Source organism: Dendropsophus ebraccatus, chromosome 11 (assembly GCF_027789765.1).
Source record: "Dendropsophus ebraccatus isolate aDenEbr1 chromosome 11, aDenEbr1.pat, whole genome shotgun sequence".
Taxonomy (NCBI): Eukaryota; Metazoa; Chordata; class Amphibia; order Anura; family Hylidae; genus Dendropsophus; species Dendropsophus ebraccatus.
In genome coordinates, this window is record NC_091464.1 from 31227938 (window position 1) to 31244346 (window position 16409).

The 16409-nt window shown below is 38.4% G+C and overlaps 1 protein-coding gene across 2 annotated transcripts in view; it reads right to left on the reverse strand.

The window, feature by feature from the left end:
• Positions 1-3634: 3634 nt before the first annotated feature.
• Positions 3635-16409, reverse strand: part of LOC138768152 (steryl-sulfatase-like) — a 112741-nt gene continuing 99966 nt past the window's right edge. For both annotated transcript variants that reach the window (XM_069946261.1, XM_069946260.1), the window contains exon 10: positions 3635-4693. In XM_069946261.1, the coding sequence (XP_069802362.1) occupies positions 4326-4693 (368 nt within the window). In that variant the 3' untranslated portion in view covers positions 3635-4325. The remainder of the gene's footprint in view (positions 4694-16409) is intronic.

Sequence of the window (16409 nt, forward strand, 5' to 3'; positions counted from 1 at the left end):
TTGCAGCATCAAATCTTACAATCATCTTTAAAGTCTTCACTCCGAGCTCAGTAAGTGGTGCATAAAGAGGAAGGTCATCCATTTTTCTTTTTATTCAAAGCGTTTCGCTGGCCTATTCCTAAATAATTCTGACAATACAATATATCTGTACAATTTTCAACCGGCAAGTGCTTTGAACAAAAATGACTGTATTCAAAGTTTTATATTTTCGATACGGCTAGAAGCAATAAAGCTACTGAGAACATGATAAATACGCATTTGAAATTACTTGACACTGAGTCCCTTTTTTATGTGGCGATGATGCCAGATGTTAGGAACAGAAGACCATAAACACTTACATGTACCGGTTTTATTAACATAATTATAAATATATTCTAAACCTTTTTACCACTTTATGAGGCCGCCTTGCACAGCTTTTTTTTGTGTCATTTTATCTAATAGATAGAAAAATTTAAATAAATATGTAAGAGGGTGTAGATAACCCTTCGGTGTAAAGGATAATGACCCTCATGGTCTTTTGGTGCCTGTCATTTCAGAAAACTTTACACAGTGATACCTTACTCTATCGTGATGCTTGAGCAAAGGTTTCAAAATCTCTTCATTAGGGCCCTTATACACGGAGCAATAATCGGCCAAATCAGGCCAATTCGGATGATTATCGCTCTGTGTGGTAGAGACAATGATCAGCCAATGAAACAATCATCGGCTAATCGCTTCTTTAGGTCCAGATATAAAATCATTGGGTGCGCATTGCTACATGTAATAGTGATGTGTGGCCGGAGGCTGATTATTGTAGTATAACAATAATAGAGTATTAACTCACCTTAACACGTACCCTGGTGTCCTCGGAGGCCTTCCCTAGTGTCTGCAGTTCTGCTTTCTGTTCCGGTCTCTACACTGACAGGCTGTGGCCAATCACTGGCCAAGACAGGCCGGTTGCCCGTCAGCCAATCACTGGCTGAAGCCTTTCTTGGCCAATGAATGGCCCGCGGCCTGTCAGTGTAGAGACCGAAACAGAAGGAAGAGCTGCAGACGCCAGGGAAGGTCAAGGATGCCGGGGAAGGCCCAAGTACACCAGGGAACATGATAAGGTGAGTTAATACTTTAGTATTTTACACTAAAGACTTGCTGCCCAATAGTTAGTCTATCTAATTGCTCAGTAAACAAGCGCTGATGTAGAAGATCGGCGCTTGTTTACAGTTTATGATAGGACCATCTAATAGGACCCTTAGCATTGGGCCTCAATACCAAGGACACAATATAACACAGCCTCTTACTTAGGTGTCACTGATGTCAAAGAGTACTTGTCTGCCTTCTACTCTGGTAGCTTTCTGATTTCTGTGGCTACACTTTCTCTATCCCTGAGTAAATACTTCTTTATGTTTCTGTCACATATGGGAATCGCTGCAAACTCTTTTCTACTGCCCAAACTTTACACTCAGCTGTCTGACACCACTGTGTCAGTGGCATCTTTTTGCAAGGGAGAGTAATTCTACGGTCACTCCCATTAAATGACACCTTGCTCTTATTTTTTTTGGTTGAAACCTACTGATTTTTAAGTAAGCTTCGGGGCTTAGTCACATTGTCTTCCATGCAAAATTCGCAGTAACAGGCTGGGTTCACACTATGTATATTTGAGGCTGTATTTGGTCCTCATGTCAGGTCCTCATAGCAACCAAAACCAGGAGTGGATTGAAAACACAGAAAGGATCTGTTCACACAATGTTGAAATTGAGTGGATGGCCGCCATATAACAGTAAATAACGGCCATTATTTCAATACCACAGCCGTTGTTTTAAAATAACAGCAAATATTTACCGTTATATGGCGGCCATCCACTCAATTACAACATTATGTGAACAGAGCCTTTCTGTGTTTTCAATCCACTCCTGGTTTTGGTTGCTATACAGCCTCACAAATACAGCCTCAAATATACATAGTGTGAACCCAGCCTCAAAGTGGAATTCTTGTGTAAGTGCCTGCTAACTACCTATAGTCACCCAGGGGCAAAAGTACCCTACACTACGTTGCTAAACTACAGATATTATAGCAGCTTTTAGTGTAATCCTGTGTCTGGTAAGGCTGTTTGAGGCAGTGGAAATGGGGCTACTAGCCACAGAGTGCTGACCCACCCCTATCCGACCCCCTCAAATGATTATCAGAGAAGCTCTAAATAGCCTTACCAGACACAGGATTAAACTAAAAACTGCACAGGAACAGCACCCAGGATGAAGGTAAGAGACATACAGTTTTGTTGTAAAAACAGAGCTATAGAGTTTCTAAGCTTAGAGAGTCAGGAAAAAAAACACACAAAAAAAAATAGGCAAACTGGTGGCAACCTTATGTAGCAATATTCTTTTTAACACTCTCTACACCAAGCATATTTTTATTTTAAAGCATACCCATCATTTTAGGTGACTTTTCAGGATAGGCTGCCATATGTGTACATGAATATTCGTACTATATTTGGCCATCATATATCTGATATATAGTTTTGCTCTGCAATCTAAGGCTATGCTCACACAACAGTGATTCTATCCTGGAAAAGGGGGCAACTTAAACAAGCTAACACAACTTTCCATTACCAGGACATCAACATGTGATTGTACAAAATATCCAAATTCCTTTATTGCCTAATTGTTAGCAACGCAAGGTATAAAAAACACCCTCAGACACCCTACACTTGTGGGGGTCTGCCAGTGGGGTCACTTTTATATACTCCTCACCTGTCATAGTGACATAGTATTACACTGACAGGTATAGAAGAACAGATTCTGCCTCAAGGAGGAGCCTGATCATCTTCTTTAGCTGGCTTCCGAAGCCACTCCAGTTGCTGTGGCTACTATAGGCCCTTAATGATTGCATAGTGGGGTCTCAATAGTAAACAGGGGGAGATTTCTCGCCCTGCAACCCTGCTAGATGCTGCAGTCGCAGTGACCACATTCCTGATCCTGCAAAGGTGTGTAAATGCAAAAAATATCAAATTCCAATATTGCCTCTTTTTGGTCATGTTACAAACCAGAAAAAATGGGATAAAAGTGGTCAACAAGTTGCTTTCTTCTTTGTAATCATATCAATGAAAACTACAGACCATGGCACAAAAAATAAGCCCGAAAAATATAAAGTTACAGGGATCACTTTTTTCCCCCAAAGTTTTTGTTTTTTTATAGTAAACCAAAACAAAACTTAACAAAAGTTGATATAATTGGATTAGTACTGATTCATGGAATAAAGTCAGCATGCAGGTTTTACTGTCCAGTAAAGGGAAAAGAATGGTTCAAATGCAACAAGACTATTTACAATAGGAACTGTAAACTGTGAAATAGACAACCTCAAAGTTGGTTGGAGAACTAACAGTTGAGGGCTTCAAATATTTAAATGGTTTCTTAGAATAAAATAAGATCAATGCTTTTGTGCATTTATAGAATTCTTTTTGAATCTGTTTACTTGGAATCGGGAGGGAAATTTTTCTCTTTCAGGGCAGATTGCCCAATTCCTTTGGATTAATGAGGAAAGAACGTTCTTAGATTCTTTTCATCCACGTCATTGCCTATTTCTTGGTTGTACTTGATCGACATATGTCTTTTCAACTGTTGTATCTGTGTAACATCAGGAAATGAAATGGAGAGTAATATAAATGCCGATTGTTTTTATTGAAAGAAGACTCTAACATATGCTTACTTGATGTTTGAAATGCACCAGTGTGTTTTTAACGGTGTTAGAATAAAGGAATGACAATGACATATTTTCTGCTGCAGCCGTCTTTTGTTATGTAAAAGCCTCCGATTATTTTCCATTATTTTATAAAAGAAAAAAAAATATTGGAATATTTGCTGAGCTTTAATTTGTTCATTACTTTGGTCAAACTTGACTTACTTCCTAAAGTATAAAAGACATCTGGAAGATTGTTTTCCGGTTTAGTGTAGCAGAAAGAAAGTAATATTTTGTTCTCAAACATCACACACATTCAAAGAACGCTGATGTATGTCTTAGCATCTGATGTGCCAAAGTGAATCATATCCCTGACAGAAGGATGGTAACAAAATATAAGTGCACACGCTGCAGGGTAAATACATAAAACGGGCATGCGGTATTGTAAAACTGATGTATGTTAGTGGGTCTCACCAAGAAGAGAAAAATGTGATGAAATGTGTTAGTTACAGCCTGAGGTGTGTTTTTAAAATCAAAACACCACCTACAAAGTATGCAATCCATACATCTGAGAAGACAAAAGAAATAATGCTTTGACTTTTTATCTCAGGGACATGAAATCCAATATTTAAGATTGTATTCTCCATTCCTTTTTATTTATATATTAGGGTAGATCATTCCAAGACTAATTTTTCATCATAGTCACAGTAACAAAACTCAATCCAAGATGAGCAGCAAGCCTGAAGCCATGGTTTCCAAATAACATTCTTCACTGTCAGCTGATTATCAACCTCTGGAATATTTGCTCTATGATTCTTTGTTGCTTCTTCTATTGTCCTAAGAATATTATAAAAATTAGGTTCAGTCTGTGGTGTAAGAGGATTCTCCTCACCCGGGTCTCTGGACAAATCAAAAAGTAATGGAGGATTGTGTTGCATGATGTTCTGTCCGAAGCATGGACAGACGTGACTATTGAAACAGCCTTCGGATTCTTCTGGATTAAAGATCGGAGAAAAGAAAAAAGCCTTCCAAATAGATGAACCTAAAATGTCAAAAATAAATAAATAAATAACGTGAGAAGACTATTAAAAAAAAAGTAAAACATAAACCACAAAGTTGCAAAACTTGGCTTTACAGTTGGGTAATAAGATGACCACAATATCAAGAACATGATATGCAGCCGGAAGTAAACGAGTGCTGAGCCGGGGACGGCGCCATCTTGCAGCGGTCCCCGGCCGGTTTCAGAAACGGAGATCGCTCCTCCGAGATAACATCCCGGAGGAGCGATCTCCGCCACTAGACACCAGGGAACAGCTGAATCCGGTAATCGGATGCAGCTGTCATGTTTGACAGCTGCATCTGATTACTGTATTAGCGGGCACGGCGATCGGACCGTGCCCGCTAATACCTGCGGTCCCGGGCTACAAGCGGCACCCGGGACCGCCGCGGTTCAGAGCGGGGTCGCCGCGCGGCCCCGCTCTGAACGTCCTTACCGGCATCAGGGCGTAAATATACGCCCGATGTCGTTAAGGGGTTAATTGCAACAATAACGACCATCTTTTTAAAAAGAAAAAGTGGATGCCCTTTCTCTTTTTTTGACATTGAGTGAACATAGACATAATCTGTAATTTTATGTGCAATTTTGTGCCTGAATGAAAGTGTTCTGATTCATAAATTCTGCTACACATGGCAAAAGATGCTTTCCCTTCAGGTGTATTTAAAAATCGCACTAGTTGTGTAACTCAAAAAGCCACATATCTTTGCCCCATAAGGCCCCCATCACATGTCCGGAAAAACCACCTGGATTTCCTGACCCATAGACTTTAATTAGTCACGGACACCCTTCCGGCTGCACCGCTGGACCCCTGTTCTGCACCCTCCATCCACCCCGGACTTGAGCCACTGCTACCGGAACCCCCCACCCCCAAACCTCAGCTGCACCACCGCACCCCGTTCACCCCCACCCCCCCGGACCTGAGCAGCTGCTGCCCAACCAACCCCCACTCAGACCCCGGAACTCTGCTGCATCCGATCCCCTGAACATGTCGACCGAAGGCCCCCCTCAGCGTTTAGATGAATAAGTCTTAGAAAAATAGTTAAAAAATTTGTAAGAAGAATCGTTATTGCGATTGTTTTTAAGATCGCTTAAGCCCATCTTTTACATAGGGTGAATCTTTGAAACACTGTTTACATGAAGTGATCTGCGAATTTTTAGCAAACAACGATTTGAGAATATGTTAAAAGATCAAAATAAATGATTTCTCGCTTGTCGCTTGATTGTTTGCTGTGTTTACATGGAACGATTATCACTCAAATGCGATCGTTATTGCAAAAATTCGAACGGTAATCGTTCCGTGTAAAGGCCGCATAACAGTGTTAGCAATTAGCTGAGGAGTCGGAAAACTCCTGCTCATCATCTGATTGCATCTTTTGAGCAGCTTCAACATTTTAAGCTATTGGCCACACTTCTCCCGGTGTAAACAAGGAATGTGCGGCTGATAGCAATATATTTAAGTGGACGTGCAAATGATACAGTGATCGTTTGTGCGGCCTGGCCGCACAATTAATCATTCCTTCTGGAGGCACTGCAAATGAGCACTGATCTTGCTGATCGGTGCTCGCTTGAGTCCTTGCACAGCCCCATACAATAATGTGCAATCATGTGCAATCAAAGCCACACCCACACATGATGTCCAATAGCTGCACAGTGTCTCTGATGTCACAAAACAATGCCCACACACAATGGTCGGGGCTTAGACCAGCCTTTCCTCATCTCGAAAAGAGGATGGCAAAGTGAAAAACATTCTGCATCGGGAAACAGAAAGCTTTAACCATCTTCTCATTCAGCCCCTCTGCCCCTAAGTGCAGATGTTTATATCTGACAATGACCTGTATATTTCAAATACCTATGCCAGCTCCAGGTCTTTTGTTGGCCTCAGTGGGCCCTTCATCCATCCACACATCAATCTGCAATCACTTGAGACACCACTAATATACACAAATACACATTTCTGACACACACATTACTGACTGACACACATACACTGACACACACACATACACACATTACTGACTGACATACACATTCTGATTGACACACACAAAAACACACATTACTGACTGATACACACTTACTGACTTACACACAAAGACACACACACATGCACACAGCACTTACAGCTCTTCCCCCCTCTTCCTCTCTGTTGGGCTGCTTTTTACACTGTAGTACTGAGAACCTGCTGGTCATGTGATCAGGTCCTTCATCCCTCTCTCTCTCTGCAGGATGCTGGCAGTTCCTGCTCCTCTGTCTTCTGATGTTCAGCCCTCTCACCCTGCACTACAGTGAGCGGGCTGAACATCAGAACACCATGCCCCTGCTCTCTCTGGGTCCTTGGAGGAGCTGTCCTTGCCCAGGTAAGCCCTGTGCTTAGGAAAAACTGGGGAAAACTAATGAATACAGTTGATTCTTAATTAAGAGTCCATTTTATTCCCACAAAGTTGCTTTTGGCCCAGTGGCACTTATCAGTAGCCGTATTCTGCCTTTACATTGGGCACTATACAAAATTCAACGGAAAGATGCCTATTATAAAACGTATATTTTCAGTAGTTTTTATTTATTAAATGGTTACTAAGAAGAACCATCCACTAAATGATTACCACCAGTGTGCCAACATATACTGTGCCAATGACATTTAATGATGGTTATACTTTTTTTCCTTCTGTAGTTAGAAATCAAAGGCGTGAAATATGAGCTATGAAATATACTGTACACCCAGAAGAGGAGAGGCAGCAATGAATACAAAATGAACACTGCAAAAGAGATCTGAATTACACGTGTTGCATGAAAATACATTAGTTATTTAAATGATTTGAGGCAAGGAAAGATACTTGTGTTAATGCTTAAAACATTCAGATATTCAGTACTAGAAAATGTTTAAATACAATACAAAGATGTAAGAGAATATCTATAAAAGGATATCCGAACATTTATAACATTAAAAAGATTCTATTTTTATTTGTAGACAACTTTTTATAGTTTAGGCAATGTGCCCTGCCCTGGTAATCTACTGATAGTAAATTAGGGATAAAGCATCCCTAATTTACTGTCCCCATTGTCATTTCTACAGCACCCTATGCTAATAAAGTAGGTAGTCATGAATCCCTGCAAAGGAGTACTGAGATCTGACAAATGCAGATGTCCCTATTTCTTGTAAAACACTTTATGGTAATAGCATAGCATGGTTTAGTTCAGATGATAACGTGAAAACTATCATATTGAGGCTTACTACATCTGTATATATTGCTATGTCTTAAAAACTACTCACTGGCATAGCACCGGATACATTACATTGTAAAGCAAATAATAACAGTCCATGAAATAAAAAATAACGGACGTTATCTGCACAATGATGGCCGTTGTTATCAAAGACAAACATCCTTTTTACATATTGTAAACCTAGGAATATGCCCTACTGGATGATGGTTTGAATGAAACCACCCTTGGTGAAACCTTAGATTTGTTTGGGATAAGCAAAGCAAATCTGGCGAATCAAAATTTGCTGTGAATCGCACTAAATTTGCTTTGTTCTGAGAAATAAATTACTGCCACTTTGTTAAGGAAATTTGCAAAAAAAACCAAAATGGCGTCTGCACGTGGTGTCTGAGGAGTCACTGGGCGAGAGAAAGGGATAACTTATAATCCCTAGCACCTGTCCAATCAGCCGCAGGCCCCTCTGTGATGTCAGCACCTCCCCCTCACCTTCTATATAAGATGATTTGTTAAAAGAGGTGTCCAGTCGGCTGTGTGTGGAGGAGATAGCAGGATGGCAGCAGGCAGTTATAGCAGAGCAGGGAGAGACTAACAGAGTGATATAGGGACAGAGAGGAGAGGAATGGTTGAAATTGGATGACTGGCTGATCGACATTTTTTTTTTATTGTGATTTTCCGATTTTTTAAACTTGTACTTGTAATTGGCTGCAAGCTCGTCATTGTACTGTATTTTTGCATTTTTATATCAGTACTGTCTTTATGATGTGAATAGTGTCCAGTTCTATGTGATATTCTTACTTGAATATTTAGGTGGGAGTGTTGGCTCTTTATCATTGTATTTGGGTTGTCTCCTTTCCTCCTCACTTACAATTACTTGTCTTTTTTACATATTTGTGATGGATTCATTAAATAAAATATATTTTTATAAGATAAAACTTGGTATGATGTTTAGGAGTATCATGGTGTGTGAACATAGCCTTATTGTGATCATTATCCATCATGTCACATGACTAGCATTCAAGAACGAAAAAATAATTAAAAAAGAAAACAAAACATAAAATACAACCAACATAATATTTTTATTCAAAAGTTATTGGCCTAGATATATCAAAGAGTGCTAAGGTTGTGTACTCCTTATCTCCCATTTGCTTGCATGAGAGATAAGGAGTCCTAACATTAGCCCCCTTTGATAAATCTAGTTCTTTGAAGTTTAACTTCAGAGCGAGATTTCTTGTTCTAGCATTCATTTTTCTCTATCCCTGTTCCTCAGCGATAGCCGTGATTTATTTGAGAATTTTGATCACATTGTGATTACAGATTATGTATGGTTAAGAACTAGAACTCCAATTCAGACATTTGCAATTATTACTGAACCAGTCTCTGTTATACTATCAAGTGAAAACGCATTTATTCTTCTTAATTACATTACATTTTTGAACTTTTATCTATAATAAGCAGTATCATGTAGCTCATTCAAGCTCGACCCACAGGGTAAATTTCAAATGCAGTCCATCAGTAGTGGAGAAGTTGTAATTTGTCATTGTGGCTTGGATAGTCGAAGTCTTTGCATGTTTGCAAAGTGAAGTGCCATTAAAAAGAAGCCAAATTCAAATACAAAAAAAAAAAAAAAAGTTTTCCCTCCAAATTTTACATGTGCTGCTTGTGATGTTTATCTTTGAGACATCATGTGTGCCATGTCAGAAAATGTGTAATTTGGTATCTATTACTTTCCTCAGGTACAGTGTTAGGCTATTGTCATACTGCGTATGAGACCGGCCGTTCCGTGACCCGGCCAGGTCACGGAACGGCCGGTCTCTGAAAAGATCAGTTCTGATGCGGGCGCATCCAAGCGTGCCCGCATCAGAACTCCCCACAGCACACTATGGAGCGTGCAGCCGTAGCCGCTCGCTCCATAGTGTACACTGACAGGGTTTTCTGCGGCCACCATTCACTGAATAGCGGCCAAAGAAAACTGACATGTCAGTTTTATACGGCGCCGCTAGGGATCCTAGGTTTAACAAAAATTATGCTGTGAAAACAAGAAAAGGTATTTGCACTGTGAAATTGGAAAAAAAAGCTATTTTTTTAAATGTTATCTATATAACTTAAGTCTGTATGATTACAGCAATAATCAATTTATATAACTTATTTTACTACTTTAAAAAAAATGTCAACTTAAAAAAATAAATAAATGTTTTTGAGGTTATTTTCACGCTCTGTATGAACAACAGCCATTCCCTGAATTGCCATCGTTTAGCTCTACCTACGGTCAGAATTATTGACCATGATCATAAATTTGTAATTTATTAGATTTGTAATTTACTTCTGATAAAAAAAATCTCAAGTCTTACAAAACTTTTGTTGCTGAATGTCCTGCAGGAAGTGGTGTATTCTTTGCAGTCTTACACAGTGCTCTTTGCTACTACCTCTGTCCATGTCAGGAACTGTCCAGAGCAGTAGCATATCTCGATAGAAAACCTCTCCTGCTCTCCAGACTATAAAGAATACACCACTTCCTGTAGGACATACAGCAACAAAAGTTCTGGAAGACTTGCGATTTTTTAATAGAAGTAAATTACAAATCTTTGGCAATTTCTGGCACCAGCTGATATGAAAGATTTTTTTTTATTTTTGTTCCTACTAAATTATCCTTTTAATCAAACTTGAAATAAGGTAGGTGTGGATTTATGTATTCTTGAGATTTCATTACGCGTATGATAGAATAAAATTATAGAATGAAGGCTTCTATTGGCGATACCAGTGTCAATAATTTTGCTAATGGGACCAATGATTACATTACAGTCTCCCTTGGAGATCAGATGTTTCACCGATATCAGCAGTTCTACCTGCCAATGATATTGTGGGTGTACCAACAACATCCCTGAGAATTATAACAGTATACATTATGGTGCAGCAATCAACAGTAGTCCATGGCATACGTTTTTTGCATCAGTCAACAACCAGTTAAACTTTCTTGTTAAATGTTTTATGCAAATTAATATGTTATGTAAATGTAACGTATTTCCAAGAGGATTGTACGACAGTGAAAAACTTCTATGTAAGTCAACACGATCACCCACATAGTGATTCGTCATCACTTCCATATAAATATTATATATGTAGTTTGTGTATATTCAAGGTACACATGTAATTAAGGGATTCAGTTCACTAAATTATAACCTAGCAACCATATTTTTTATATCCACCATTCCCCAACAAAACCTAAATTGATTGAAACTATTAAATATATTGTGAGTCATAGAAGAGTAAGTTTAGATATGATAGTAAAGACCACCTAATGTGCAAAGAAAATGGTATAATTTTTCTTCTGTTTTATTCCATTTTCTGAAATGTATATTTGTTTGTAATATTATCTATATCCAATATGTTCTGTTCAATAATAAGTTTATCTTAACCTATTAATGAACATAATATTTTGGTTATAAATGGCCAGACAATTAAAAGGGAACTCCCTGATAGGAAAATAATTTTCAAAAATACATTAAAAGTTACTGGCATCACATAAAGTGGTGCTATACAAAACCAGGGATACAAGGCTATTAGAAATAAACCCTGATAAGCACAAAGGGCCACTGAGCCCACTAAAACCTAGATTATCCCCATTGAGGATAAAACATAACTTTTAATAATATAGCGTAGAATAAACAATAGTAAAATGTGGTTCTTAGAAACTTCTTCACTAAAGCCTTTGGATGCCAATCAAAAAGTATGCTAGGCGTCCACCAGCCGGTGGGTTATTATATCTCAGGTGTTCTGTGTTGGTAATTAGAGTAGCTGCAGTCTATCTAGATACCCTGTTTCCCCGAAAATAAGACATCCTCAGAAAATAAGGCATAGTTGGGGATTTACAGGATAGCTTAAAATAAGGACTCCCCCTGAAAATAAGGCATCCCCCGAAAGTAAGATCCCTCCGCCACCCTCTACCGCTAAGGGGAGGGAGGTGGTGGGTTGTCTGGTTATGCTTGTTTGTGATGACAACTACTTTAAAATATATCTACATATAATAAATGTTTATTTTTTTCTTGTTCAACAATAAGCGTTAATTCTTCTTCAAGGAAAAATTAGATATCTCCTGAAAATAAGACATATTTCATCTCTGGAAGCAAAAATTATTATAAGACACTCTTATTTTAAGGGAAACACAGTATACACTGTATAGGGCAATAGGACAGGTATTAAAAATTAGCCTCCACTGGAATATCTCCTTAATGACTGGCTCATTTTTATTGTTTATTATTATTATTTCCTGTTTTTGTTTTTTTCATACTCTTTTTCATTTTGTAAATTTTTTTATTAAATTTATTTTTTTATCCTAATAAAGGTTTTCTATTTATTAACTTTATTTTAACTTTAATTTTTTGGTTAACTTTTTTTTTATTAGATTTCTATTTAAAAACTTTATTTTAAAGTAATAATCTATTAACATACTCTTGTATACTAAAACATTATCTCTGTGTCTCTGTGACACGGGCTGCTGCTACAGCTACACTTACTGTACCCTAGGAGCAGGCAGAACAGACAGACAGACTGCCCTGTGGTCTTTTCTAGGACTGTGGAGCATTTTCCCAGGACTGTGGAGCATTTTCCCGATGTCTGATCGAGTCACTGGGGAAACCTAGAGACTTCATCAGAGCAGGGAATCCCCATTGATAATGCTGTTATCACAGATCACTCAAAGGGTTAAAGGGGCAGGTTATATTTTGGTTTGGTCTCAAACCCTCATCTTGAAACTATTTTCACCAGATTTTTGCTTCAAAAGTGTCGCACAGGACTTTTCTCTGGGCATGGCCTAATTTGCCCCAAAAATGCACCTGAATCTACATGAAAATTTTGGCGTACTTTAAGAAAAGTAATAGGTGGTGTAAATTACAAATCGACGATCCTTAAGTACAACAGATTTATATAAAAAAAAAACCTGATAAATCGGGCACATTTAAAGATTGTCATTGTGTGTTCCAAAACTGGTCAAAATTTTACCTTTCTACCTCACCCGCCATGGAATGCAAATATTATTTAGTGCCATTATCTAGTTAACAACAAAATGATGGCTATTAAAGCTAATATCAACTGCACACAGCAGACATTAATTTTATTTTCTGACTTTGGCCAAAAATGTGACAAATTTATTGAGTAGCCGTTTAATAAATTTGATGCACTTCACGCAAACAATTTTCTTCTTTAAACTGATATGGGAAACGCCAGTCTTAATAAATAGAAACTTAACTCTAATGGAATGAAAATTAAGTACCTTAGACATTCCCTTTAAGTAAATAAAGCAACACTGACATGTAATTTAAGCCATTCGGGTTGACAATGTTATTAGCTAAATTAGCTTACTCTTTTCATTTTCCAATATGAATACTTAATCCTCAGTCTATTTATCTATTGATTAGAAATGTATAGCTCTCTCACTTCCAGGACTGTTCCTTTCATTATACAGCTTTGCCTTAAATGGTCTATATTTTCACATAAATACTCCGATACAAACCCTATACCAGACTATATATAACATCTTAACATTTTCTGGGAAATTCTGAAAAATAATAATGGTAATTTGGATTATTATGCCAGTGCTTGACATACAGTAGTATTGATTTTTTTACAGTATATACTCATGCAAGCTACATATATATATATCTATACATATCATATTAAATCCTGACTGTTCATTCGCACAAGTTTACTTTGGTGCTATCACCAGTATAATACAAAATTGAAAATTAGTTATTTTTAGAAGTGGAATGCTCGAGGGATTCTAGCTCTAGTTTTTATGAGTGTCATTAAGCGGAAAGTCTGCTCAGCTTTGGGGGGGAGCGCATTTTCTTTCCTACATTTTGAGAGCTAATTTAGTATACCTGCTGTTCATTTCAGAATGTAATTTTTTTTTTTAAATATGTCCTCACTTACAGTTTGTTTTTGAAAATGTAGGCTGTAAATCCTATGAATTGCAGTTCCCTTAAGGCTTGTCTCTTAATGTTTTAGCTGTGTCAAGGTGTGACAATATTCCAATTACCATATGTTGAAATGGGATAGAATTACTCCCTTAAAGATTTCAAAGCTTCTGTAAAACCATTCAGAGCTGACATTTTGTCACAGTTCAATCAGGACGCCTCTAATTCCGGCAACTAATTTCCGACACAATAGAAACAGACACAAATAGATGGTTTGTTGGTTATAGGGAAGGGATGCTGAATAAGCTGTGCAGAGATTCTTTTGCAACACTTACATGTTAAAGCTGATGCCTGCAATTGTATCCTAGGTTAACTATACATACAAGAAGTAAAATGTCTATAATTGCACACTATACAGTAAGTAACCGAATGGTAAAGAGATCTTATATATACGTTATGTATAAATATTGATAGTTAATTACACATTACTTCCAAAGGGCTTCAATAAAGTGATTCAATCTGCAACAGATGTTGTTCTGATTAGACTCCTTGATAATAAACAATGTGCGTGTCATTCAATTATATCATTTGGCTGATGTCTGTACTTAGCATGAACCCAGACAGGAAGTTATACGTTTTTTAAAAAAAAAATACTGTTTAAAAGCTGTGGACAATCAAAATGTATGTTTTCTAAATGGTTTTGTGCTGTACCCTGCAATATTTAGAGGTATAATGCCTTTGTCTTGATTGTAATTTTTTTCTAGTGGTCCAGTGCGAGTGTTGCCTCTTGGTTAATATATTAGTATTGTGCCCTAGTCAATCCTTACATGAGCTCAGTACATAGGTACTGCATTGATCTATGTAATTGGCACTCGATTACTGTGGGTTGCTGGAGCCCATAGTAAGAGAATTCTGATCCGGGATCAGCGTCATTGCAGTGCTGACAGGTAGCACAGATCATCCCCCTGCAATCACTTTGGAGGAGGGTAGTATTTAAAAAAATAAAAATAAGCAACACGTTCATCATTAATGTATACTTGATTTTTTTTTTAACCCATGGTTAGGAATTCATTACTAAATTATCACTTATTTCCTTCAGTTTACTTTGGTTCATTTCAATACTTAGGCTTATTCAACATACACAGTGCACCGTTTCAAATCCCAATCAAGAATATGCTCCTGTTTTCATAAGGAATTTTAAATGTAGGGACCTGCTGGTCTTGAGTTTCTGTTAACAGGTAAGTTACCTTAATGAGCATAATACAATCCACTCCCTACCCTGTACCTGGAACCCCAGGAACCACTCAGCCCCCCCAATAACCAAGGGCAACAGGTTATCAAAACCAGGGCAGACACATGGGAGATTACCATGTCTGTGTATCTTAATCATTTTCAGAAATGCTTGTCCATTTGAAATATTTTATTTCACAAAATGCATCAGTTTATACCTAGTTTTCATAACAGCAAAACCCCTTTAAGGTCCGGACAAATTTTCACTTTAGCATTTTCTTTTTTTCCTGCTTTGAATCTGGAACTTCAAATCTGCTGCTGATCCTGTACGTGTGAATGCACCCTAACTTTGTACAGGGGCAATACAGGAGCAAGATTGTGCTTCATTAAATACTTTATTAGATGCCGTCCCCAATGCTAGAGAAATGCTAGAAATGCTAGAGATATGGCACCGCAGATTATAATGATGTTCTTGGACTTTAATAATAGAGATATGGCACCATAAACAACTGTCTGAGCAGTGCAGATAAACTACTGTTCTCTACTAGTGCTGCAGGGAATAGCAGAGTCATGCCTGCACAGGGTGCTCAGCTGTTTTTCGGGTCTCCCTACATAGCTTTCCATAATGCCTTATGGGTGCACATCTAGTAACATATTTAGAGATGCACAGCACCAGGAGTAGGGAGGGAGAGTGCAGCTGTGCTCCTATTTACAAAAACTGTGTAGGGGTTTAGCATACCAACACCTATTTAAGAGGGGGGGGGGGGGTTGCTGCATTTTCTTATAGAACCACCCTGAAGAGGTTAATAAAGGTTATTGAAGATACTTTTTAAAACGCACCTCGCTTCCTTGAATATAATTCCTTAGATGTTGCAATCACTAAAGGCTGAGAGGTATAAAGTTACTCTAAACTAATTTAACTGGTATTTTCCTATCTTGGCCATAACCATAGCAGGCCAACTGTCAATTATAGGCCTTGTACCCATGTCATCAATGTCCATTTCGTTCCTTTTAAAAGTGAGGCAAGGGGGCGTGGTTTGTGCACTGTGGTGTATGGCCGCTTAGAGAAGGAGCTCCGGTCCTACAGCGACGAATCTTAGCACTAGCCTGCCGCAAATCAGCTGGAAACTCAGCCACCTTACAGGGGAACGATGTCGGATCGCAGCGGCACCCTTAGAAAGGGGAAGGGGGATCAGAATCCACCAAAAATGATGGATTTCTTCTCACCGGCTTCCTCTCAAGATGGCGCCGCCGCGTCCAGCAGACACAGTGAGTGTACTGAACCTGCAGCAGCCCGCTCTGCAGCGGCGCCAAACAGAACATTAGAGGTCCCCCTGCAAAACAGA